The 26,272-nt window shown below is 42.8% G+C and overlaps 1 protein-coding gene and 1 long non-coding RNA gene across 3 annotated transcripts in view; one reads left to right on the forward strand and one right to left on the reverse strand.

Annotated features, from left to right (window-relative positions):
• Positions 1–26,063, reverse strand: part of IGSF5 (immunoglobulin superfamily member 5) — a 33,522-nt gene extending 7,459 nt beyond the window's left edge. Inside the window, exons 1-8 of one of the 2 annotated variants that reach the window (XM_033011307.2) lie at positions 25,806–26,063; positions 22,849–23,049; positions 14,800–15,120; positions 13,460–13,768; positions 8,143–8,274; positions 7,611–7,635; positions 4,380–4,492; positions 2,315–2,391 (exon numbers count right to left, since the gene is read on the reverse strand). In XM_033011307.2, the coding sequence (XP_032867198.1) occupies positions 2,315–2,391; positions 4,380–4,492; positions 7,611–7,635; positions 8,143–8,274; positions 13,460–13,768; positions 14,800–15,120; positions 22,849–22,906 (1,035 nt within the window). In that variant the 5' untranslated portion in view covers positions 22,907–23,049; positions 25,806–26,063. The remainder of the gene's footprint in view (positions 1–2,314; positions 2,392–4,379; positions 4,493–7,610; positions 7,636–8,142; positions 8,275–13,459; positions 13,769–14,799; positions 15,121–22,848; positions 23,050–25,805) is intronic. The other variant, XM_033011308.2, reaches the window with a different exon arrangement.
• Positions 7,206–17,806, forward strand: LOC116965886. Its single transcript, XR_004409761.2, has 3 exons — positions 7,206–7,308; positions 10,635–10,746; positions 16,068–17,806. It is a non-coding gene; the product is annotated as an uncharacterized LOC116965886 (long non-coding RNA).
• Positions 26,064–26,272: the final 209 nt, after the last annotated feature.

The raw sequence follows: 26,272 nt of genomic DNA on the forward strand, positions 1-26,272 counted from the left end.
TTCAAACTGATAGATAGTTTATCTTCACAAGCCATTTTTAGATTGTTAAATATTCCTCCAATATATGGAAAATAATTATAAATAATTTTCACCTCTAGATTATCTCTTTGTATTTTTCAAAAATGTGTGTGCAGTTATTGATGCAGCCACCATAACAGATGTGTATCAAATATTGTCCAGGGGCAACCGCTTTAACAGAGATGGAAACTTTCTGCTGTGTGCCTGTGATGGCTTTCAATGTTTCCCTAGCCACCGGGCTGCAAGGGACCTCCTAGGCCACCTAATCTGGCATTTGACATGGAGGACTGCACCTACATTCATGTTTCAGTTTGGATCAGGAGCCTGAACCCAATGCTTGTGAGCCCAGCCTCCTGATGGTCCCCACTCACAACACTATTGTTTTCGCTGTGGAGCTGTCCGAGACCACCCAAACTGGGTACCCTTCTGATGACATCAAATGGCTTAATGTCCTTCCAGTGCACAATCAGTGCACATCAACCATCAGTGAGCATCCAATCACTGGGAAATGGCTACGGCTAACTGAAGCTATCGCCTCCCCCTGAAATACATAAAGGGTGTGTACGGGGTCCTCAACACAAGCCTTTTTGCTTCTCAGAGCAGTCTGTAATGTGCCACATGCCTTGTGCATATAAACATAGCAACACCTTGCAGTCCTGTTCATAAGCATATCAAACACTGTATGAAACTGTTGCTGAGGGTTATAGATCCACACCGAACCCTCAGCTGTTTTAAATATGCTCTTCAGCTTTGCTTTAATAGTATTTTTTTTGGCAAGTAATTAATGTCAAACATAATAACTACCAGCCACAAATACATCAGTATCATTGTTATTATTTTTACTGTTATTAATTTGATCATTGTTTTAATCTTTGATTGAGTACTTCCTAAATTTCATTGTGTGCCAAGCGAACTAGACACATTCTGTTATGATTTATACGCAATGTCATCCCAAGACAGATTTCTGCACTGCATGTGTTGAAACAGCTCTTCAAAAATAAGTGAGTTATCATTGTGTTGAGGAGCAAACTTGGTACCACATCACTGCCACTTTCCCAAGAGAATATTGGCAAAAACCACCATGGATGTGCTAAACATATTTTATAAATATATGGCATAAATTAAGATGCATGTTGTTGTGCTAGAAGCTCAGAGAGCCCAGCATCACCCTTCAGAATGGAGGTAGCTGAGAACAGAACAGGTAGAAAAATAAATACTAAGATCAGCGTAAAGTTCCTGACTGAAGCAACTTCTGAAATGTGGAAGTGTAATTGGAAAATACAATCAAGAAATGATCCAGAGAAAATGCACATTTATTTACTGTATCTGCACTGGATTTTGTTTGCAAAAGAACCTCAAGCCTCACCTTTGACACTGCCTCCATTTTATATCCACATCTCCTCCAGTCTGGCAACTGGGGAGAACAACAAAAATGTTTCAGACCTCCACTTTGGCAAAGGCACCTACACAACAGCTGTCCAGAATTATTACATGCTCAGAGCAAAGCAAGCATCCATATTATAATGGTTTAATGTATAATATACATAGAGGTGAATTCTCAAAAGCCAAGCCAGAGTTACTCTTGCTGGCAAGGCTGAACAAATTAATTAATGGTAATAGTGGGCTTGTGGAGAGACAGAAGGATACTTTTTAATCCCAGGAATGATGAAAACACAATTGGCTTTACCTAAGGGAAGTCTGTCCCAGCCAGGTCTGCCCATCATGCTGGCCAGCAGAAAGGCCTAGCTGACATTTGGAGGAGGAAAGACATGAAAAGCAATGGAAAGGGAATAGCAGACACTGACTGAATGCCTGTCAGAGTTCAAGATGCATCTGGGTGTTGCTCTTAGTCATATGGTTTAGTTTTAGGTAGTCTGTGAGGAGCAGGGAGTTGTACTCTGTGATCCCTATGGGTCTCTTCCAATTTGAGATATTCTATGATTCTATCAGGGGGAGTCTGTGAGTTCATAACTTTAACATGGGAGGTGTGGAGGAAGATGTAGCAGAGTTCTGAGGGGAACAGATGTGACTAAAGATTTATTAGACATTTCTTCCAAATATGAGGGGTGGTTGTTTCTCCATCACCTCCCATCCACACCCTCAAATCAATCTAAATCTGAGGCTAACACTGAGGGCACTTATCCTTATAAATCAAACATTCAGGAATGCTGAATTCCACTTACACAACTACAGCTGTAATTTACTTATAAATGTCTACCTCCACCCAAAATCTGTTTGGATCTAGTACAATACACACTGTGAAAAAAGGAGGTCAAGATACCAGCATTACAATTACCTTTGGTACAGAACTGGTATGTAATTCTGCAGCAGGGACAGTGAACTTTGAAGACATTGGTGGAAGAGAGGCAATTCCTGCAACAAGAATATACAAGATTACTGTTATTTGGTGTCCACCATGGCATGAACCACAAGCCATTCAGGAATACAGCTAAGTATGCTTTAATATTGTGAGTCAAATTCCAGCTAACTTGTTGGGCTAACATGGCAAGGTTTCTGTAGCAGAGGGGAGCTTGTCTGTGAGAAGACATCAGGATCTGCCCCCTATGTTCAACTGAGCCAGTTCCAGCTGGCTCCAAGGTGGTCCTGCTGCTGGCCAAAGATGAGCCCATCAGTGACACTGGTGGCACCTCTGTGATAACATATTTAAGAAAGGGTATAAAATGCTGCACAACAGGAACTGGGAAAGAAGAGTGAGAAAATGTGAGAGAAACAGTCCTGCAGACACCAAGGTCAGTGAAGAAGGGAGGTGAGGACATGCTCCAAGCGCCAGAGCAGAAATTCCCCCACGTCCTGTGGAGAAGACCATGGTGATTCAGGTTGTTGCCCTGCAGCCCATGGAGGACCACAGTGGAGCAGATATCCACCCTGCAGCCCATGGAGGACCCCACACCACAGCAGGTGGACGTGCCCTGAGGGAAGAAGCTGCAGCCTGTGGAGAGCCCACACTGGAACAGGGTTCTGGCAGGAGCTCTGGCCTCACAGAGAGGAGCCCATGCAGGAGCAGTTTTTCTGGCAGAGACTGTGACCCCCTGGGGAACCCACATTGGAGCACTCTGTTCCTGAAGGACTGTACCATGGAAGGGACCCACGCTGGAGCAGTTCTTGAAGAACTGCAGCCTGGAGGAAGGACCCACATTGGAAAAGTTTGTGAAGGACTGCATTCTGTGGGAAGAACCCACTCTGGAGCAGGGGGAGAGTGTGAGGAGGAACAAGCAGCAGAGACGATGTGCTATGGACTGACTACAGCCCCCATTCCCTGTCCCCCTGCGCTGCTTGTGGGGAGGAGGTAGGTGAGCTAGGAGGGAAGTTGAGCCTTGGAAGACGTGGGGGTAGTGGAGGTGGTTTTAGTTGTCTTTTTTTTTTCTCACTATCCTACTCTGTTATTAATTGGCAATAAATTAAATTAATCTTCCCCAAGTGGAGTCTGCTTTGTCTGTGACAGTAATTGCTGAGTAATCTCCCCCTCCTTATCTTGACTCACAAGCTTTTCCATCTTATTTTCTTCCCCTGCCCTGTTGAGAAGAGGGAGTGATAGAGCAACTTGGTGAGCACTTGGTGGCCAGCCAAGGTCAACCCAGCACACTAATGAATATGAAAGCAGCCCATCTAGGACCCAGTAGAATCAATTTGTCCAGGTTTACTTAGTTTTCCTTTTATTTTTATAAGTACTACATTTTACAATACTACCTGCTCTTATTTCTTCACAATTTATTTGTTAGAAAGAAAAGGATGTATGCCTGGATTATAGACTGTGCACAATAATTTTATGTCATTAAGTGTTTGATTAAATGTTTTAATAATAATGTGGTTATAAATGCAAGTGGTGGGTAATGATTTGGTGGAGATTTACATTTGCTTGTGAAGAGTCTTTGTGCTTAAGGACTAGAATTTATAATGCCTTAGTCATTTATCAGTAAAATCATAGTTCACTAACTGCCTTTTTTTCTTTCCTTCTTTCTTTTTTTTTTGTTCTTTGGTGATGGTGGTGGATTTTTTTGTTTTTACAGATGAACTGCAAAATATTGCCTATACTGACTATTGTATGGGAATCCAGTACTTCCACCTCTGACCTCAGCAGATACTTGGAAGAACAAAGGCATTTAAAAAAAAACAGACCCAGAACTAAAACTAAATTCAACTGCAAAGAACTTTGATGTTTTTACGATACTTTTGGAAGATCATACTCTAGAAAATCCAAAATGTTCTGAAGAGGTTCAGGCCAAACACAAGTCCTTCTCAAATTATTGTGAAATCTTGTAACGTAATTGCTTGACACATTGTCCAAAATGCCTATGTTGAGAAGCAATTTGGCAATATGTGATTCACCAGCTTAGACTCACTTGGGATTTGTTTTGTGTTCCACGGCTCCTCTGGAATGTATCCCTGATTTTCACTACCATGCCTTTGCCTGTTTTCCAAATTGCCATCTTTTTTCTTCTCAGCTGAAACTTTTCTAGAAACAGAAAGGCTTGTCATTAGTACTTCGTTATGGTATGAGAACTCCTGGGGAGTGGGCTATGGAGAAAAAAAAAATATCTTATTTCTGAAAAAATAGGTGCAAAACATATCTGGGCCTTCCAAGTAATTAGTTAGTACAAATCTTGTCCCATATTTCACAGTATTACCTGCGAAATTCTGTTTAGAAAGTTCCTGTCAGCTGCATTATCAGAAAGCAGGAAAATACAATGAACAACCTTCAATGAGTGAAGATACTGTTCCAGATCGTAGCTTTTGTAGGAAATTAATTTAGATCTCTAATTCTGAGTTACAGGATATTCAGTGGCCCAATAATGGAACACTTGTGTAAACTGATCATTTTTGTGATTTGAGCCCCCCCAATTGCAAAAACAACGCATGTTATCTCACACCACCACAGTTAGCTCCCAAGTGATTCATCTGAACACTCCCAAGTTTTAAATTTACTTTACAAGCAAGCATAGCCACAGTGAAGTTGACAAAACTTCCTTGGTTAAAGTTACACATACCTGAATTTGCAGAATAGTGACCTGCATAGCTGCAGTGTCAAGGGTGTGTCTTTTTACTCAAAACTCTTATGCTAGAAGAGGTGCTACTGCTCATCTCTTCCTACCATGGACTCCTCTCCAGGATAGTCCCAGGTCCATCTTTGCCTAGGTTTCTGGTGTGGCAAGTACAAATTGATGACAGGATTATGACAAGCAGGGATTTCTAGGGGAAGGGGGAAATATTCCTGGCTGACAATATTTGTGGAAATTGCTGCATTTACTTTTTTTATGTTTAGTAGAAATTATTTTGCAGGCCCATAGAGCTTCAGATGAGCACTACTGATGCACACATAAGTCTGGCGAGCCAGCTATGACTACATGGCTTTTTTAGGAGATAAACATGTTAGATACCACTAAAAAACCTGTCATGGTTTTTAGAAGACAAGAGCAATTGTTTAGGAACACCACCTCCACATGTTACATGATATTGCACTGTCTATTTTATCTGGTCTTTAGATCTCAACAAACTCAGTGTAGTAGCCAAATCGAAAGCAGCTACAAAAAAGTGTGGGAGGTACAGAAAGATAGCCAGCCAAGTTAAAAATAAATGTGGAAAGTAAAATAATATATCTCTGGTCTCACCACTTCTTCACTACTACTACAACACAGCTTCCAAAATCTGGACAATCATCATTCTTTTTTACTGCAGGTAGATTCCCCCCAAGAAAAAAAGAACACTGAACTGACAAAATCTGTAAGTGATTGTAAAGAATTCCTGTGATTTCAGTGTCATTGTTTGCAGAAGCTAAAACTCTGAAGAACTGTCAACACTGAGTTTTTAAGTTCAAGCTGAGCTGTAGAGCCTGGACTCTTCCCAGTGGTTAAGTATTTGCTTAAGCGTTTGCTTAACTTTCAAGGTGTAAGCAACGTTTATGAAGTCAGTACAACTCATGTTTGAAGTTAATGGGAAAATAGGAACTTTGCTGTACTGAGATCTAAAAACACACATTCTGTCATGAAGACAGAATTGTACTTGCTCAGACCAGTTTCAAAGACATAGCAGGAAAGTAATACTATGCCCTATTCTGGACCTGTTCAGGTTGTCTGAAAGAAAGCACGTGTGCAGACCCGCATCAGCGAGGCAGGGTGCAGGGACGGGCACAGACCTGGCCGTACCAGTCCCCACTGCTGGGCAGATGCTTCCCTGCATGCTCAGCTGACTTTGCCTTAGCAGGGTTGACCCTTGCAGAAGTCTTTTGGCAGAACCAAGTCAGAATCCAAGCAAAAAGGCCTTGTAGAACTTTATTCATAGTAAAACCGATATGCAAGTTGTACCTGCTTTTGGCCTCCCATTCCCTGCTAATTTAGTCCTGCCCTGTTTATATAGCTGCACTCAGTAAAATGATCAATTTAGCATCACAAACTAAGAAATCACGTGGAAGTTTACTGGTGTGGCATGGCATTATTAGCATCATTTTCTCAGGAGAAAGCGTTGTTTGCCTAATTTCCTTATTTTGCTTTGCATCAATAAAGTGGTCTATAAGTGGAAATTTGTAAACAGACCTTCAAAAATTTCCCCACAAGAGGTAATTAATGAAGCTAGGTGTTACTGAAGTGCGAGGCAATGTGGTGTAACATTTTGTAAACTCATTAAGAGATGGGGAGTTGAAAGCCCCGCAAGCACAGGCAGAGTATGAATTTACAATGCTCCTTTGACGCTTAGAAAAAATAACTCCGGATAACCCCACTGATGTTGCTGTCAGAGCCACTCTGATGCCGATAAATAGGGTCTTAGTGCCGATAACCATCAGCTCATGATTTCTAAGCTTTTCCAACTCTGTGGAATAATGTAGCGACAGCTTTGTACTCAAGAGCGCCTGATAATCACTTGATTAAGTGTTGACACTCTTCATCGGGGCAGCTTTATTTATTTAGTTAGTTTTTATCAGCCTGACGCTAATGAACCTTAAAGGAGACGGGGAGGCGGTCTAATGTGCTTGCCAATCTATCCCAATTAGCTTGCGGCACGGCTTCCCGCCGGCAGGTTCGGGGTCCCCCTTTCCCCCCGCCTCTTTCCGCGGCGGCAGCCCCGGCGGAGCTGCCGGGCTCGCAGTGACCTCCTGTGGCGACGCGGGCGATCGCCCCGCACGGTGCAGGCGGAGCCCACCCCCTCCCCAGACCCCCCCACACCCCCTCCCCGGGCACCTGGCGGGGTATAGCCAGCTTTGAAGGATTTGCTTTGCCCAGCAGCTTCGGCAGGAGGGGCTTTTCAGTCTGTGATTTGGGTGCTTGCCGAGTCAGAGAGGTAAGCGGTTGCGGGGGTTTGGTTCTTTTCTCCCGGTTTATTGTGGGAGCGGCGTTCGCAACCTGCTGCGAGCTGGGGGGGGCTCGCTTTTCGCCGCTAAGGTCAGTCCCCTTCCCTGCTTACTGCTCCCCCCTCTCCTTCCCCCGCTGTGCCCACCGAAATGGGTAAGGTCGCGCAGCAGGGCAGCACCCGAGTGTCCTGCGGCGGTGGGACACGGGAAGGGGCACGTCCCTCTCACCATCCTGCCGCAGCCTGAAGGGGTTCGGTTACAAGGAAACAGTCTCCCACCTCAGTCAGCTCACCTTATTTCATTTTGATATGTAGATCCTGAGAAAGAAGGAAAAAAAAAAAATGTAATGTGTTTAAAGTGCAGAAAACTAAAATGTGACCTACCCTAGAGCTCCTCTTACAGCATGAACTGTGTTCCAGCTACCACAGGAGCAGCTCTCCTCCCTGTTTACAAAACTGTGCAACATCCCTGCAGGACAGCTTACACAGCAGTTGGAAATGAGGCAGGCAGCACTGAAGGTATGCTTCAACAAAGAACTTCAGCATAGGAACTAAAAGCCAGTGAAAGTTAATGTACTGAAAAACACAGCCCCCTTGCAGTTGATGCGAATGGCTGACACTGATTACTTCAGAACCAATTTATAAGAGAAACAGCAAGGTGAAAGTACGGAGCATCTTAACCAGGTCATGGTTAAGAGCCAGATCTCTCTGCTCACACTTCTGCTTGCAGGTCTTTGCACAGCACCAGAGCTGACACAAGTAGGAGATTTATACCTAACTGAAGATACTTTTCAAGGTAGAGACCAATCGTGGAGGTCCACTTACCTTTCTTCTTTAGGCAGCAGCAACGTACAACAACCGCAACAATAATGATCAGAAGAATAAGACCAACAAATGAAAGCACAACTGCAAGTACAATAACCCACGTGCTTCTGTTGTCTTCACTGTAATCATTTTCTGTTAAATTAAATGGAGAAGCATTGTACTATCAGAGTTTCAAAACATAATTTTCAGAAGATTTACATTTTCTGTGAAAAGCTATTAACTGCTTGTTGATTATTTAAAAAGGAGTCTGTGTTTTCCAAGTGGTGGACTCTGTATTTATAGATACCGCCCAAGAATTTAAAATGTTTCCAAATGCAACTTCTTTATTGCAATTGTAACTTTTACCACTGTTACTTCTCTTCTGAAAACCACAGAGTTGCAATCTTCCAACCTAAACTTTATTTTGTAGGTATGATGGGCCTCCCAGCATCCTTTGGAGACATTTGGGGTTGGGAAGAATGGTTAAGATTCAATTTAGATATCTATGCCAGATATATTAAGCGTCTTGCCTAGCTGCTCTTGTCAGTGGAGAGAAAATAGGTATTTTGGGTTACAATTCATTTGGCTAGGTGTGCATGTGTCCCTTTGGATAAGATGAACAGCTCTGAAGAATTGTCCATTTCTCCCCACAGACCACAGCAATAGTCTTAGGTGACTAGTACAGGTGGAGATCTCTAGCCTGTAGATATGATTTTCTGATGAATTCCATCTCGGAATTTCTCCCACTGATTTCAGCAGGTGTTTGATTTGGGGACATACTCATCAGAGCATTTGTTATCCACTTAAAGAGCCACAAAGAGCAGAACCTGTAGAGCGTAGCACCATTTGGGAATACGTAGCTACTAATTCATCTTCTCTACCAGCATTCTCGCAGCATTAACTTAATAATTTTTCTTCGCTGTAATCTACAGAGTTAAATGAGGTGATTTAAGGATAATTCATATCTTGCTGAAATTGGTTGCTATGACCAAATGGTTTTCGTACAGAGCTCCCACATGCAGAGAATTTAAAAAATACCTTGTATTTCTCATGTGGCTGGATGCACAAGGAAGATGTCGGTTCTGATTGTCACATCATCCTGCCCTTTGCTTTTGACCAAATATTTCAGAAGCACTTCTAATTTGACTGCCCTTTGAAAAGCAGCCCCAAAATAATTTTGCCAGTTGTTTAGAAACAAGCTTGCAATCCAAATTACAGGCGTGAGACACATCTGGACTTGACAAAAGCCATTTTGTCATGCTGAGTTTATGATTGCCATTTCCTCATCAGAGATCCCAATTAACAACTGCACGTCCACATTTAGCTGACCACCTCTGGAAAAGGTACAGCAGCAACGTCAGTGACCGGCAGCTGCGCAGCGTCAGGGCTATGCCCCTGATGTGTGAACCAGAGTGTCTGCTGGTTTACCTGTGGCAGGGAATAATGCGAATCCCTTCTGTCCACAAATTTGCCTGGGCATATGTTTGGGGTTTGGAAGTTTTGGACTGCAAAGTTACAGGACCAGAGCCTCCCGCAAAGTTTGAACCTCTGTTAGGAGTCTGCCTTCTCCAAAGCTCAGGCCATTATGATTAAGCAATTTATTCTAGTCTTCTCTAATCTTACTGCTCAATCAGCTTGTTTTGTATTGCTTCTTGCTATTAGAGAGAACAAGCACTCAGTAACCTGCAAACTAGTAGTTAATTCTGTAGGCTGTAAGCAGTTGTGATTACAATTGATGTTAAACTTGTTCATAATATTTTAATCTAGAAGTACTACGTTATCTAGAAGTATATTCTATCATATTTTGTTCCATAAAGTGTGCCATGGGGATTTCAAAATGCCTAAAATATGAAAGACAGTTATTTAGCTATAGGGAAAAGCTTAACCTTATTGTGAAGGGAGGAGCTAAACACAGCTGCACAGGCCCATACCTCCAGGCTGGCTGCTGCACCAAGGTATCTCACTCCCTGTCAGGTTGAGGCTACCTGCCAAAAGAGTATCTACAGTGCTGAAGTGAGAAGGACAAGATACAACACAAACACTCCCAGCACTTCAACGCTGTAATTTCTCCCCAGTTTTGGAGGTTACAGAAAAAAGCTGAAGCTGGGACCAGAAGATATGAATGCAGGAGGTGCCAGCTCAACACACAAGTAGGGGTGCAAGAGAGGGGTAGTAAGGCATGAGGGCATTAAAGTCCTTTTAGCTCCATTAGTAAATCCACACCAAGTTACATGAGGTGCTTAGCATGGACAAAGCCAATTCCTCATTCTATAGGGCCCCTCCTCTGCTGCTATCTGGACCTCTGGCTCCTCACAAAGCTGACCAAAAATTTACTTGGGCTAAGTATCTGCAGAAAATTGAAATTTTCCCTGACACATACTGTTGATCAGGGAGAAATGAGAGATTGGAAAAAGCGGCACATTGCTTCTTGGATACTTTGGAGCTTTCTAGCTAACTTAAAAAGCAAAGGAAGATCAGGCTCATGGCAGATTCCCTATCTTCATCTTCTGCAGGTGAAGGTCCACATGAAGTCAACACTGAAGCCAAAGAGAGCTTGGACCCAGCTAAAGGACTCTGCCATGGACCCCATTTCCCAATAACAGCACTGTGAGTGCATCTCCTGGGGTAATTCTATAAGAGTTTCCAAATTTGGGCCTCAGCCAAACACCACCGTGAGTGAAGTAAGGAGGAGGAGTGACTGACATAAAAATGCATCACCTTGTATGGAAAGGTCTGGGGTCAAGACCAATCTAGAGGTGCACAAAGGTAGGACGTTCGTTGACCAGGAGATGGCTGGCTGAAGAGGGATCAGATTTTTGGTTGCAGTTCTTGTGAATGGACAGATATTGCTTGTGAGGAACATGAAGGAATTCGATTTTTCAAGCTTTTAAGTGTAGGCTGAAATTGATATTACCATAGATTTGGGAAGGGCTCCTTAGGTGTTTGGAGCTAGACCTATTCTTTCCTGACAACAGCTAGCTAAGGTTGAGTGTATATATTAAAAGTCAGACAAGCTCTGAGGTTTCAAGTGTGATATATACATTATATATCTTCCTCTGTCACAATGTCATGCCTTTACTTCATTCTAATAATTTAAAGACCTCATATTCTCATATGCTGACAAATTTTGAGTGGCTGCTGCTGCACAACGATTTCTCCAAAGAGAAATGAATGATGGTCCTATACAATCACTAATTATACACTAATAGTTCTTCATGACATCTGTTTTTCTCCTCTTCTGATTTACAATGAGTAGCTATGGAAACTGAGGGTGCATACCTCAGTACTTCACAAATGAGTAGGCAAGGGAATTTATTAATTTCCTTGGAATAGTTCTGTTTTGCTTAGTCAGTAATTAGGATCAATGTGACTACAAAAAAGTCAGTTAAGAATGGTGAAATGACCTTTTTCAACTGCATTACAAAGCATGTACTTCTGAAAAAGGCCTGCTAATAATGACTCATAATTAAAATAAAAGGCACAGTTACTCAACCTCTCAGTTGTTTATATGTCGAAACTTCTAAACCAAACCCCTCATCAATCCACTGTAAGAATGTCTTTGTATGTGCCATGTTCACCCATTACAGAAGAAGAATCAGTTCATCAAGAGAAGCTGTCAGCATGATTATTGAAGTTCACGATGCTCACCACATTGTAGAAAGAAACGTAGATTTGAGGGCCTACTCTGTACAGAAGACAACTGGAGATGCAAAGACCCATTGCAAAAAAAAAATCCATATAATCTATGCATTTCCTGTACCACAGGATAAGGCTAAAAAAAGCCTTATAATAAAAGTCACTGTAGGGTGGACTGTGTCACCATAGGAGACAGTCTACTTATACCCAGTAACTTCAGCTCCCTGCCATGCAACTCATGCTTCAAGTTTAGTTTGCCTTGAGACTCCTTTACCTGACAGTTGAGACACTTGGCTAGTCCCAACAGAGAAATGCTTCTAAGGACAGTTTGGTATTGTCTCCCTCATCTGCATTAAACGCTGCTAACCTGCAGGGAGATACTTCCTCTTACTTGCTCTTACTGTGTTACGGTTTGGAAAAGAAATACATTTTCCATGGGCTTTTGTTAGACTGTGAGGCAGACCTATAGTGGTAGTCCCACTTGCTTTGTTCCACACAGACATCACAGAGCAGATAAAATCACCTTTTTCATAGGATGAACCTCCTAGTACTGTGAATGTGTTAAATTATGAAATTTTATTTTCACAGAATGTGAGTGAAACCAAAGATCAGCAGCATTACACAAAGTGCTGACAACCTTCGTGAAAATATTTAAGGTTATCAAAAGTCTTGCTAACTGTTCTTGAGAGAATTGCCCAACTTCCATGCTTGGATTAAAGTGACCTGGAATTTCATTAAATAAATGCAATAAAAAGCAACCAAATGCACCATCCAAAGAATTACATATGTTGCTGCAGGACATTTTTGACCTTCCTCTATGATGTGACAGAGACCATGCCAGAAAGAGAAAGCAGGCCCAGTAGCAATTTGATCCAAGAATACTTTGAGGTAAGGTCCATGAACATGCAGCTTCTCTTGATGACCCGATTTTTGTTCTGTGATGGGTGAATACACCACGTACAAAGATGGTCTTATAGCAGATTGGTGATAGGCATACAGTGTAGAAATTCCTACATGTAAATGCTGCCATCTGCAATTAGGTGCCAGCCTCACTGCAGCCCTGGGGCCACTACCACCACACTACAACAGCTCTATCACATCTGATCATTCCTCATTTGGAGAACTTTCTATATGCACCTGAAATGCTAGTCCAGAATTGATTCTGGGTTGTGTGCAGAAACTGGGAGTAAAATCTAGGGGTTTTTTTCCAAGTCAGTGATAAAACAGGTGTTGAATATTACAGAGAACAATTTCACCTGAGGGTTGTTTGGCTTTGAGTAAATGAGGTCTAACAAATTATGTTAATATGGCAAGCATGGCTTAATCAAGGATATTTGAGATCTAAATTCATTAGATGTTTACTTGGTCAAGGAGCAAGGGCCGGTTTTGTTAATAGTGGATCCATAGCAGGAGTCAGTGACAGATGTACTGCTTTGTTTGTCTTGCTCAGTCCTAAATTGGACTTTGTGGTTCATTAGACTTGTACCAGTCCTCTCACAGATGTGAATTTAACTCTTACCTACGTATCAGGTTGTGATTACTCAGTCTTAATTCTATCACCTTTGCACATCTCATATTATTTCATTTGCAAACAAAAGACTTTTCAAAATAAACCAAAACAAAACAAAAAGCACACTTCTGAGTATAAGCAGTATGGTACAAGCACTACAGTACAGGCAAAGTACAACAAACATTCACTTACCTATATTAGAGCTGACAAAAATAACAGTTACAGTTGCGTTCTGGGGTTTAGGGAGTGCTTCTATGTCAGCTAAACAAGTCAAAATCTCAGTGTCCGTCGGAGTCAGAGTTAGGATGCTCAGGGCATTGTGGAGGCCATTAGATCCTTGACTTTGCTGGGTAACATACCTCGACTTATCAATGAGGGAGTCATTTGTCATCCATGTAATGCCTGGAGCTGGAGCCCATCCTAAGGCTTCACAAACAATTTCAACTGTTTTGTTCTCTTTTACTGTTAAGGTGCTATTTTTGATGAATAAAGATCCATTAACTGTAGGAGGGAAAAGATGTTTTGTTCCTTCAGAATATTTGGCTGCATTGCTTTCCTGCTGATAGTTTTAATTCTTATCTTGCTACCCAGAAATAGCTATGCCTTGAGATACTAAGTAAAAACAATCATTAACAATCATGTGCATGATATAAACATGCAGATGTTGCAACTTCATGGACACACTGTCCAGAATGTCTAAAGCACAAGTCTCAGCTTTCAGTACCTTTCCAATAAAAACCAGGAAATTATACTTTTTAGCCATCCTGATATATTTCCAGCTGAAGGGCAATATAATGAAATAATATTGTTTCTCTCTAAGTTTTAAGTATGATCGGGTTTTATTGGGAAAGGTTTACGGCTAGATGACGAGATGTTCTCATTTCATGAAGCACTTCTTTGACAAATGGATATTGTCTAGTGGTTAGATCTTGCTTTACTGGCTGCACTCTGTCACTACTGATGCTTCAGAGAGGAGGAAGAGGTCTCATATACAGGGGCTTGACATGTAGGAACTTGTTCCTTGGAAATGGTAGCTTGCAGCAGCAATCACATGAAGAGTATCACCTTGTGTCTCAAGGGCTTTACTTCTACACGCCATTAAATCAAACTGAAATAAGCTGGATACAGGCTGATTCCCGAGTCAGAAAGCAGGAGGGAAATCTGCCCTGAAGACAGCAGAAGGTTCAAGTACAAAGATGTGTGTAGGGGTAATCCATACTGTTTCTAGACAAAAGATAATTTTTGACTGACTGCTGGTGTGCCTGTTACAGCCTTCAGGCACTGTAATGCAATCCAATAAAGAATAAGAGATGTAACAGGAAAAAACAAGGGCGGTTATAACGTTTGCTAATGGTACTCTGAATGTGACTTTGAGACCTGCTTTGGCAGTAAAATTAAGACAAGGAGGACAGGAGGCAAAGGATGGTAAATGAGAGCATGTACTCCTTCACAGGGATAATTTGAGCAATTTATCAGAGGATTCCTTTAAGTGCAGTATAATAAAATAGCTTTCTATTGATGGCTATACGCACCTTGAACAGAAAGAAATGCAAAGCTGGTCTCACTAGGTTGCTGGGTGCTGCATTCAATTTTTCCAGAGTCGCTCAGCTGGGTGTTGTGGATGATCAGCTCCGAGGTAAACCCAGTGCTACTGGTATAATTTTGGGAGGTGAAGCGGTCTGATGTTTCAACTGGTCCTTGAGAACTGATGACAGTGAGGACAGGATTTCCATTGGACAGCCAAATGAGAATTATCCATCCTAACGACACAGTGCAATTAAACCGGACTTCTGAACCAGCAAGCACCGTTGCGTTAGTAGGGCCATTTAGAATTGAGTAACAAAAGCCAAGACCTGAAAGGAAGGAAGGAAGAAAGGAAAAAAAACAGCCTGTAAATACATACACACTGCCACCACCAAAAGCCTTTGACTTAATTTTTACTGCCAGCAATTTAAGGCTAAAATTCCAGGCACCCTGGTTCAAATAGTATTGTTCACTAGGAGCACTGGGGTATTAAGCACTTAGTCGTGTATCAGGAAAGGCTGTTGATTCAGCTGAGCTGGCATTTCATCTTTGACAGTCATCAGTACCTGATACTTTCAGGAAAAGATTCTTGTCTCATTTTCTATAACACCTGTCAGTAAGTAGCTAAAGATAGGTATGGTGAATTGAAATTGCAACTGTATAATGTTAATCCCACAGCAGTAAGCACTGGTCAAATGCTACGTTGCTACAAGCCAGTCATTACAAACCCAAGAAGTACATGTTTATATAGTTTAAAAGATCTTAACCAGTTCAAAGATGGAGGTGTATAATCTAATCTTTCATTTCCAGTTTAGATTAAATGCTTTTCTTTAAAGATACATTTGATTTCTTGTCTCTCCTCCTCCCACTCCAAAAGCACCTATCTTTCTTCAGTGATTCACTAAAAAGCTGACTTACCATTTTGCTAAAAGAAAAAAAATCCACTTTTAAATAGCAAAATACATGAGTTCTCTAGACTTTAAATAAAGGAGTATGTAACTGGTCCCTTTTCCATACCTCAGATTGCCACTGATTTTTTGCAGCCCCAGTATATATCCTTCTGTGTTCTTTCCTCTATTCATCTGCCTCTTCCCTTATTTCTCATGTATGTATCACATACATACTTACACACCTTCTCAGGCTTTCAGTTAACCAGAGCTGCTGTAATTCATGAGGTTTTCTTCTTTAAAATATAGTATGAATTCTGTCTATTATTTTCCAGAACTGAAAGCTCCTTTCTAATGAAGGCATTTTGTTTTCCTTTCCTCCTCAACAGGCCCAGGGCCTTTCATTGCCCTCAGAGGAATGAAGGTGCAGCTGTTGCCCAGGCAGATGGTGGATCCCCTGCACGTGGGAAGGCAGAAGCACTAGCTTTGACCAAGCAGAAAGTGAAGGAGGCATGAAGGCAGACACCCTCTTTTTCAAAGCAGCAGCTGTGACCTCAGTCCTTGAAGTAGCCAGGGGAAACTGTGCCATTTTGAAGGCAGGCAAATCTCAAAGCATTACTCAGAGAGAGGCCACTGTATAGCCCAGTCTTTATGAATGACAAACCTTCACACTGTAAGAACATCCCAGATTATTTGGTTGGTGTTATAGAGAAGAGGACTTCAGAGGGCAGCTCACCAATGACTTTCCTGTATTGAGGAGCCCAAAATGATATGTTTTCATAAGCCAGTCACTTTACTAAGTCACTGCCACCCACAGCCCTGCTGGCTGCAGGCGGAGTGGAAAAGGAGGGAGAGGACTGCCATTGCAGGCCCTGCTGCCACCGAGGTTTATCTCAGGGGACTTGCCCATGCCCTGCATGCATCCCACCGGGCACAGCTCTTCCTCACCCCCCACAGCTGCCAACAGCTCTTCACCTGCCTCTCTAAGCTCAGGTCTGCTCCCTTTTGCCCTAGTGCTTACCTGCACCTCAGTGTGACAGAGCTGCTCTTTGATGGAGGCATTGAAAGGTTTCGGTGGCAAGGGACCTCAAGAAATCCCTAGCCCAACCCTCTCCTCCAAGCAGAGCTAATTTCACCGTTAGGTCACTTGCACAGGGGCCTTGTCAAGTCAGATTTTGAGTATCTCCAAGGAGGGAGGTTTCACAAGCTCCCTGCAGACTAAGCAGTCCTCCTACCAGTGAGATCTACCTCAACAGTGAGTTTTTTGTCACTTATTGGGAAATTTTCATGCTGAGGAATCACCAGCACTGCCAGTGATACCTCTAACGATTGAGGCTGTAGTCTGCATAATTACAGCAATTAGATACTACAGTCCATAGCAGCCTAATTAAAACTCCATGTCTGCAAATTTGGCCTGAGAATAAGTGTTCAATTATTTTCCAGGAGAAAGAAAACCTGAAATGGTCATTACTCAATTGCTAAGGGTATTCAGGACAATGATGTGATTTTTAAAGGTTTCAGTCAATCCAGGCTTTGTACATTTTAGGTAGTTTATTCATTAATAAATAAAAATTATTGAAATATTAATTTTTCATTCAGTCAATAGCTGATGTGAGTAAGAGAGAATATGCTGTATTGTTTCACACAAAAGAGGTGTTTGATAGTTGCATAAATGGAACCAGAACCCAATCTCAGTTACAACCTTGCAACCAGAGCCCCAGTAAATGCACCCAGGGCATAGGGTCTGTAATCGCAGTGTTCCAATGTTAATATCATTTTCTAATTCCCAGCTCACATTTAATCCTAGACAGTGTGTATCTAACCATGTTTGTGCCAAGAATTGTTCTTTAATATAAATAGCTCCTCTCTTTCCTCCCACCAGCCTCATGTATTTACAGAAAAGAGCCTTTTCATTCTTTGTTTTGAGGGATTATACTAACCTAGCTCTCCCTGGTTCTATGTATAATTGACTCTGAGTTCTCTCATGTTTACAAAAACCCTTACAAAAATTTTCCACCTTAATGGGTTATGTTACTTCTGCCATGCACCTCATTCTCCAAAGTATACCTGCGTGTGAGCAATAAAACATTAAATGAAAAGCAAACTTCACTTCCACTGATAGTGAATAAAGAGAGATAAGAAACAATACAACATATTTCTGTTTAACTTAAATGGCTCATTTTTTTCCAGTAACATTTATTCAAAGCTCTCTTCAGACTTGTAAAGGTGAACTGAAATGCTTTAAAACACGGAACAGCTTGAAGATAAACTCAGCAATCAAATCTATGTCCATACCTTAATATGTTGCTTTACAGTTAACCCAACAAAATGCCTAAAGCCATTTCCTCTCTTTTCTATTTGCCACTTTCTGAATGTTAGGGATTGGCCACATGTCTGTGGATGACAACATTTACAGAGCCACAGGTTTTCTAATTAATGTGCACTGATGAAGTGCATTCCAGTGAGAACATTTGTCACATAATATGGCCCTCTTCCCTGATTTTCAACATCCAATTGTCATGAGTTCTATTCATAACTTATATTACCAGGGTTGAGACACTATCCTAAGCTCAAATGTGTCTTTGAATTATCTATTTTTTCTTGACTTACACTGTAGAGAGCCTTTACAGTGCTACTCCTCGTACATCTATGATGTCTATGTTCATGTGATGATTTTTTTTGATTTTTACACTTTGTTTGAAGCCTTCCTGACTAGTTGAAGTGGACATAAACAGCTACCATGATGATAGCCAAAGCCATGAACAAACTTCCTTAAAGTTAACACCAAAATGCATTTAGTTGTTCATGAAACAGGAGCTGCAGTACTTGTACACACTGCTTTTCTTAATGCAAACTGATATCTGTGCATCTGTAATTTATTTCCATGCCTCTGCAAACACTTTACTTTTTTAAGGAGTCGTGGTTTGCCGTGGCTCTGAATAAATGATGCCACTTGCAGTACACTGCTAGCTGTTAATTAATCATTTGCTATGAGATCACGTCTGTGAGTACCATTATAGTCTTGAAATTTATCCCTAAACATGAATAATCAGTGATCATCATCTCTAAAAATACATAGATAATCTTGCTTTTGTTTTCTTCACAGTCAGGACAGTATAGGCAGGTAGGTATGCGTTATTCCTTCATTTAACAAATATAATAATCCATTTTTTTATCAGTCCATAGGTATGGCAGGTTCTACATCTTCTTCCACCAACCATATCTACTGGATCAATAGATGGTCTTTCACTGATTTCTGTGAGCTAGAGAACAGGTCGATAAGCCCTGTATGGGGATCCTATGGGTGGTGGGAGGACTGAGGAGTGGGACATAGCTCAGCCATGCCTCCATTTAGATACGAGTAAAGTCCCAGTACAACCAAAAAAAGAGCTTCATGAGCCTTCTCCACCTGCTGCCAAAGCATTTTTGGTGGCTTTAACTTTGCCTCTTTATCTTTTTGGGTTTATTTTTTATCCTGCAGTAACATGCCAAGTCCTGAACCAACAGTGCATTCTATTGTCCAACCCATGTATAAACACTGATAAAGTAACTTGTGTAAGGTCAAAGAGGACATTCATGACAGAAATGGGTTCTAAACCCAGTTACCGGTGGCTTAAGCCAGTGCTATAAGTCCTTTTGTTGTACCTTGCTTCTTGCACTAAGGAGAAAATTTTAGTGCTGGTTTCATTTACATACTGCTTAAAAGATATCTTGCAGATGGTTGCTTTTAGACAAATTAAAGCCTCAGGCTAGATTGTCATTACACTTTACAGGAATTACGTGTTCAGCTCTTAACAGCTGGTTTAACATCTGTTTTCCCACACACAACCAGTAAGAAAGCCCACCCAAGCAAATACCAGCTTTGCAACAGGAAAATGTTAGGCTGTCTTCACGATATTGCACCACCCCTTGACTTTTGAAGAACAAAGCTGAGTTAGGGCACTTTCTTTGAGGCACATCACTAAATGTTTACAAAGCAGTCACCAGCAGTAAAAGTTTGCTTAAACTGATAAGTATTTATGGTATTTCAGCTGCTCAGTCTTTCCCAACAGCATGCAGAGTATACACCAACTGCTTTATGAGCTGCTTATTCCCTCCTCTGTCATATAAATTCACTGTCACATCACTGTGGGTTTTGAAGGAACAAAAGTGCATCTCATTCCCTGGATGACGCCTGTACTGAGGGAACCTCATTTGCCAAAGAACCGCCCATGCCCTTCGTCACCAATGTTTTTTCTTCCACGCTTGAACTAACTCTAAAGGACCACTTTTTCATGCTGAAGGTTTCAACAACAAGGGCACTGGAACATAGCTATCTTCTTTTCCTTCCCTCCTCTCCTCTGCTGACTTTGTCTTTCCCTTTTTATAAGGGACCTTTTTGGATGCAGCACAGTGAAGGACAGGGTGGGCTTATCCTTTTGCCATAATGATTCCATTTTTTTCAGCCTTATTATTGTTTTCAACATAATCCCCTCTATACCTGTATCGCCCTTCCATCAACACTGCCTTCTATCCTTCCATTTCTGCATCTGGTCTCTGTCTTGTCTCTTCCTTCTCTGCTATTTCTGTTTGAATTTCTACATTTTTTCCTTCTGGTCTGTTTTAAATTCCTTTTCCTTTTCACTCTTTCTCTATTCTCTTGCCCACTCCACCTTGTCTTCTGCTTTCCCTGCCTCATTGCTGGCCCACTGCTCCAGCAACAGCTCTGCAATAAATTGTTTTAGATGTGGTAAGATTTTTCTTCAGCACATCTCAAGTTTATTTCAAAAACCAACAGCCCTGCAGCTGAGCTTTTTGAAAACCAAAATAGGTTAGAGCTTGTCAAAGCCTGCAGGAAAGGACTAGCTTGTTTGCTTATGTTAACAAGACTTTTTAAATGCTTAGAGGATGTTTCTGTCAAGAAACACCAGTCTGCTGGTATTCAGCAACACGTATTTCCACCCACCTGCACACAAACATCTCCATCGCCCACAGTATGTCTTCCCATCTCTTCTGTTGCTCGCTGTTTGACAGCTGTCCTTTCCAGCCTCTCCTGGCTCTGCTGCTGGACTACTCTTGTCCTCCTGCCCTGTCTGTTGTCTCCAGTGGTGAGGGTCCCCAGTCTGGGGCCACAGCAGCACCACCACTAATATCCTGGCAGCAGGCTGGGACCCTGCCCTGTGTGTTGGCCCTGGGGTCTGCAATGCTATCACTGCCAAGGGGCTCAAACCAGCCTCCCCATGCCACCCAGCCTTGAGACTCACAACACCCTGAGAGCAGCAAAACTTCTTTCAAGAGCAACACTCGTCCCTCCGCAATACACTTTTTCTCTCTGCTTTGGGGTGTGCACCTGTGGCTGCATCGCAGAGAGAGGGCAATGCCTGCTACCCCAGTATGGCTTACAGGTGGGGCAATAAAACACCCCTTGCAGACATGCTTGACTAAAACCATTAGGGAAGGGTAATAGAAATCCTCTGAAATGTGTTGTGCTCTGCTCTGGATGCCTGGGAAGACAGTGCAAGAAACAGAACAGGCAGAAATCGAGGCTTCCTTGTTATAACCTCTCACTGTCCAAAAATAAGAGATATAGGGACTTCCTGAGCCAATGATTGCATCTGCACCTATGAATCTACCCTCCGTGATATTTGTTTCTAGCTTTTTTCAGCCTATTTGTAATTTGGTATCCCCCATATCCAGTGACCATGAGCTTTACTATTTAATTATATATTGTGAAGAAAAGAAGAAAAATACATTCTTAAATCTTCTTAAATCTTCTGACTTAAATCGTCTTTCTGATAGTTTTATTTATTGTCACTACTTCCTCTTGTTATGAGGAATTTTGAATAACCAGTTCACCATTCACATCCATATTTTAATATAATAATAATAACAATAATAATAATAATAATAATAATAATAATAATAATAATAATAATAATAATAATAATAATAATAATAATAATAATATAACTATTTTAATAATTTTTTACTATTTCTTCTTTTTCACAAGCAGAAAAACATCCCAGTCTAATGAAGGCCTCCTCATACCTTTGATCAACTCTGTCACACTTTATGCCTTTCTCAGATTTAATGTCCTTTTTGAAATGGAAGGGCTAACAAAACTTCCAGTATTCAAGATATAAGCTTTCTGCGAATTTATATAAAGCCAGGTTCCACTGTATTTCCCTTACTGAAGACACTAAGCAGTTGAGTTTTCTCTTTTTCAGCAATTCACTCTCTTTCCAAGTTATCTACTCTTTTCTCCACTAGACATCTTCAGTGAAGTGATGCTTTGCATGGAATGCTTTCCACTCCTTTATTACTTACTTGGCATCATGACATTTTCTGGCAAATCTTCCTAGTTTCTTTTTGGATTTGGCTGCCCTAAGTAATTCTGCACCACCTGCAAAGTCTGCCACCTCACAGCTCAGTCCTCTTCACTAGGTTGTTTAAGAGCTTGTTGAATACCATACATCCCTGTGCAACTCCACTGGGAACACCACTCTGCTCAAAAAACACAACTCTTATTCCTGCATTGTGTTTCCTTTCACCAATTATGAAGCCATGACAATATCTTCCCCCTCATCCCACTGCACCTCCCTCCTTTCAGAGTCTGTTAAAATCCCAGATAGACTATAATAAAAAAAAGATATTAGCTTTGTCTCCGTTATCCAACTCAACACTTTATATTCACATTTTCTTTAAAGCTCTGCCACCAAGATACCTTTTATCTGAATTCACTTTGAAACTCAGACATGTGAAATGTAAATTGGAGGCAGACTAGCAAAATTATAATTTGCACATAGCTCTGGAAGCAAAATCAGCTGCTGATACTGAGTTCTTACAGATGCCCCCTCAAAAGCAGTCACAAATAGACAGGAGGAAGATGAATGCAAGGAGAGGAACAAAGAAGTGTGACATCCCTTCTCACTGGAAGCAAAAGAGGGCAGCCTCCCCATCTCCTCCCCTCCTCATCCACTGCTCACTCCTTCAAACTGAAGCCCACTCTAAGCCACCAGATCATTCAGGCTTGAAATGCAAACTTAACCATTTCAAAGAGTTTAAATAACCCCCTGCTGGGGCTGACCATTCAATCCAATACCACCAGTAACTGCCATTTACATTACTTTAAAATTAGTTCACACATTTTGTCCAGGGTGGTTCATTTCATGAGTTATGAATATGTCCTACCTGGTAGCAAGGCAGTTAAGATGAGAGGAAGTAAAATGAGTTTCTGGAACCTCTCCATTGGAGCATTCTCTCCTGGTCCCTAAGGCAGAAAGCCACCAACGGTCACTGCATACTTGAGAAGAAGCTGAAGGGCAGAACTTATCAAGACTTGGTAATGAGCTGCTGCTTTGCGTCCCGTGATAAAATGTGACTTTATGTGACCTGTATTACCAACAAGGGGAGAAGATTAAATGAGGGAGGGTTTGGAAGGAGATTAGTATCTTTCTTCAAAACAACTGTTTTAAAAGTAGTGGAGGAGCTTTGTTCAGCAGAGAAACCTCTCCACTATGGACCTCACATCTCATGCCCTTCATCCCTCCTGGCTATTACAACACTACTGCTTCAGGATTGACTGTGTCAGGGGTGCTCCATCTACATCATTAAAGTTAATCATGAGCAGCTGGGAGAGATAATTCTCTAAACTGCCCACAAGTGGGTGTGTATTGTGGGTGCGCCGTCAGTGTTGCTGGCAGCGCTCTGTCAGACTAGTGAGCCCTGTGCTCCATCACTTACTGTCATGCAGGGCAACTGCACAGGGTGCCAGCCACTCCCCTGGGTCGGAGGGGCACATACCTCCGATCAGAGGGGTTGTCACCCACCCCGCTCAGGGAACTGATGCCTCCTGCGCCAGGAGGCCTTCAGGAGGGGAAGTGGGAATATATCTCAACGCACCGCTACACCCAAAAAGTTTGTTTTAAGGTATTTCTGTGTGCTTTACTCCAAAACTAGGATTCCTATTCATACATTTCCAGGAAGAGCCTGGTACCATCATTGCTGTGGCAGTCCCGTCAGGCCCTCACCACGCAGGGGCCACCCTGTCTGGGAGGAACAGCTCCCACCACCCTGGGCTCTCCACCCCACCTGCCTCGGGTCAAGGATGAGGAACACCAAATCTCCTCCCAGGTCCCCAGACTGGGCGCTCAGAAAGGCTGATAGTGCAGAGAGGGTCCCCAGAATTATATCTCCGAACCTGAGAGTGTCTCTTTACACCCCAAAATAAAACACCACTAGCTCTCCACTGGGGTCAGAGATAAGATACAGAGCTTGGATGCGAACCATCACCTTACTTCAGCATTTTCTGCTTTTCCAGTGTTTGTGATTCACTTGTGTGATATTATTCTCCTCCCCCTCGAAATGTGGGAGAGAGTTTGACTGTGCTGCTTGGTTTACAAACTTCTCAGCTGGGAAATTGAAACTTGTCTTCATGAAAGGGACATGGACCAGAGAATGGGGTTTTGTGGCCAGCCCAAATTTCTTGTCAGGAAAGTGTTTTTGATTTCAAGAGTGTTCTTTGTGGCAGCTCTGTGCAATGCATAAATAGTATCACCACAGACACCCTTAGTTTCCTGTAACAACCACACTTTTTTAACCACCCTTTCGCTAAAACCAAAATCACACCAAGGCACAAAACACAAAAGACCTGGCCCAGCTGTTTTGCTGCCCTTAAGCAAGCAGTTCATTTCGCAGTATCTGTGAAGACCCTGCATTAATTCCCGGCAGGGCTTTTGTGAAAGCAGCAGTGGTGGGATGGCACAGGGGTGGGTGGCAGTGCCTCTCAGCGGAGTGATGGTGTATGACTGTCCTGCAGCCAGAACTTCCCTGTCCGCTTCATCACAGCAACCAACAAAAAACATTTTTGCTGTCTTTCCAAACATGTTCAGCTTCAGCATCAAACTATACCAGAGCTCTGTTCACTGCTCAGTGCTTTAAGCAGAGGTCTTGCTGAGTTCACCGCAGCAGTCGTGACCTGACCAGCTCAGCTAGCAGCTTGTTCCGTGTTTTCCCGTTTTGCAAGCTTTCGTTTTACCTCGTGAATTTAAGGGACAGCCCTGTCAACTAATCAACATTTTAAGCTGAAGCTGTGGGCTGATTTCTCCATCTATGTGTTGGGAGGGGGGGCTAGTTTATAGGCTGATTTAGGTTTGCCCAGTGCATTTTGAAAGGTTTTGGTTTTTTCTCACTTCCACATTTCATGTGCAGAGGAATACCCAGTGGGCAGCTGGGGCAGAAGGGTCACCATGCAGGGTTCGGAGGGATTTCTCCTTGTTCTGTCACTGTGATAGCTCTCAGCATGTACACAAACCAGTCAGTATTATTTAAGAGTTAGTGTTATCTGTCATATGAAGTGAAATGTCCTGAGTAAAGCACCAGGAAATAAATCAAAAAATCAGTGCCGTGTCCCTTTCCAGGAAGCTTCAATCCTAGGCAGGATCTACAGGTCTAGAGAGGCCCCCACTGGCCCAGGCAGCAGCCTTCATACCTCCACTTACAAATCCAGCTGCAACAATGCAAGCTGATCTGAGCAAAGTTTTATGGAGAAGGATAAACTTGCTAGAATCTTATGCCCAAATTCAGGCCAAAATCAGTAAATAACTTGGAGTGAAGTTAAGCGAGAAGGGAAATGAAGGGATCTATAGCGTTTTGTTTTGCTTCGTTTCAAAATGGACTTTCAAAGGGACAGGAAATATTACCCGATCCCCGGATGAAACAGGATATTTTGGCTGATGATGAATTAAATACCTGGGGTTTGGCCTGAGCTGTTTTATACCTCCTCTGCAGGTGCGCGAGGTGACTTGCACCACCAGCACTGCTGTGCATGGCTCTGAGCCTACTCCCTCCTGCATCTGCACCGGGGGTAAGGGGATAATATCAACAATATCGCCCTAAAGGAGCGGCAGCCAGGTCCAGCCCAGCACAGAGTGGGGGGCTTGGATGCTTTGGGCACCCCGCAATGTGGGAGGCACCCACCCCAAAGACCGGGAAGCACAGCAGAAGATGGGCGTCACAAAATGTCCCGGCTTACCCCTCTGCTGCCAGCCCAGGGGTGGCTTCCCTGCTGTGGCAGGATCGGAGGAGAGGGTTAAATTATCTTTCAGCTCCTTCTGCTGGGAAGCAAATAATGGCTCTGGAGGGGTTACCTGGATTGCTTCCCCAGGCGCTGAGAGGGTGTCTCCGACCGCTTTCCCTTTGACGACGAGCCCTGCGGGACGCAGGAGGAGGACGAGGCTGGCACAGCGTTCAATGCGAGGAGCCCCAGGCCAGCCCTCACCTTCTCGCCCCGGGGAAACCTCCCTCAGGAAACCTGCCCGAGGCTCCGCAGCACCGCGGGGAAGGAGCGCCGGCCTCTGCCGCCTCTCAGCCGCCGGGCCCTGGGGCACACGCCTGCCCTGACATTGTCCCCATGGTACAGTGAGGTAAGGATTGCCTCTCCCCTTCCCCCCGCCCAAATACGTGTGTCGTCGTGTTAATATTTAACCGGTCCTGCAGGAGGAAGTAAGGCACAGCCGATGACACACACACGGGAGCAAACTTCATGCTGTCCCAACCCGAAAAGCTGGATGGGCGCTGTTGTCTGACGTCTCGGCAGAGGACGGCCGTGCCACCT

The sequence above is a fragment of the Tyto alba genome, unplaced genomic scaffold, assembly GCF_018691265.1.
Source record: "Tyto alba isolate M040663 unplaced genomic scaffold, T.alba_DEE_v4.0 Super-Scaffold_14, whole genome shotgun sequence".
NCBI classification, from domain to species: Eukaryota; Metazoa; Chordata; class Aves; order Strigiformes; family Tytonidae; genus Tyto; species Tyto alba.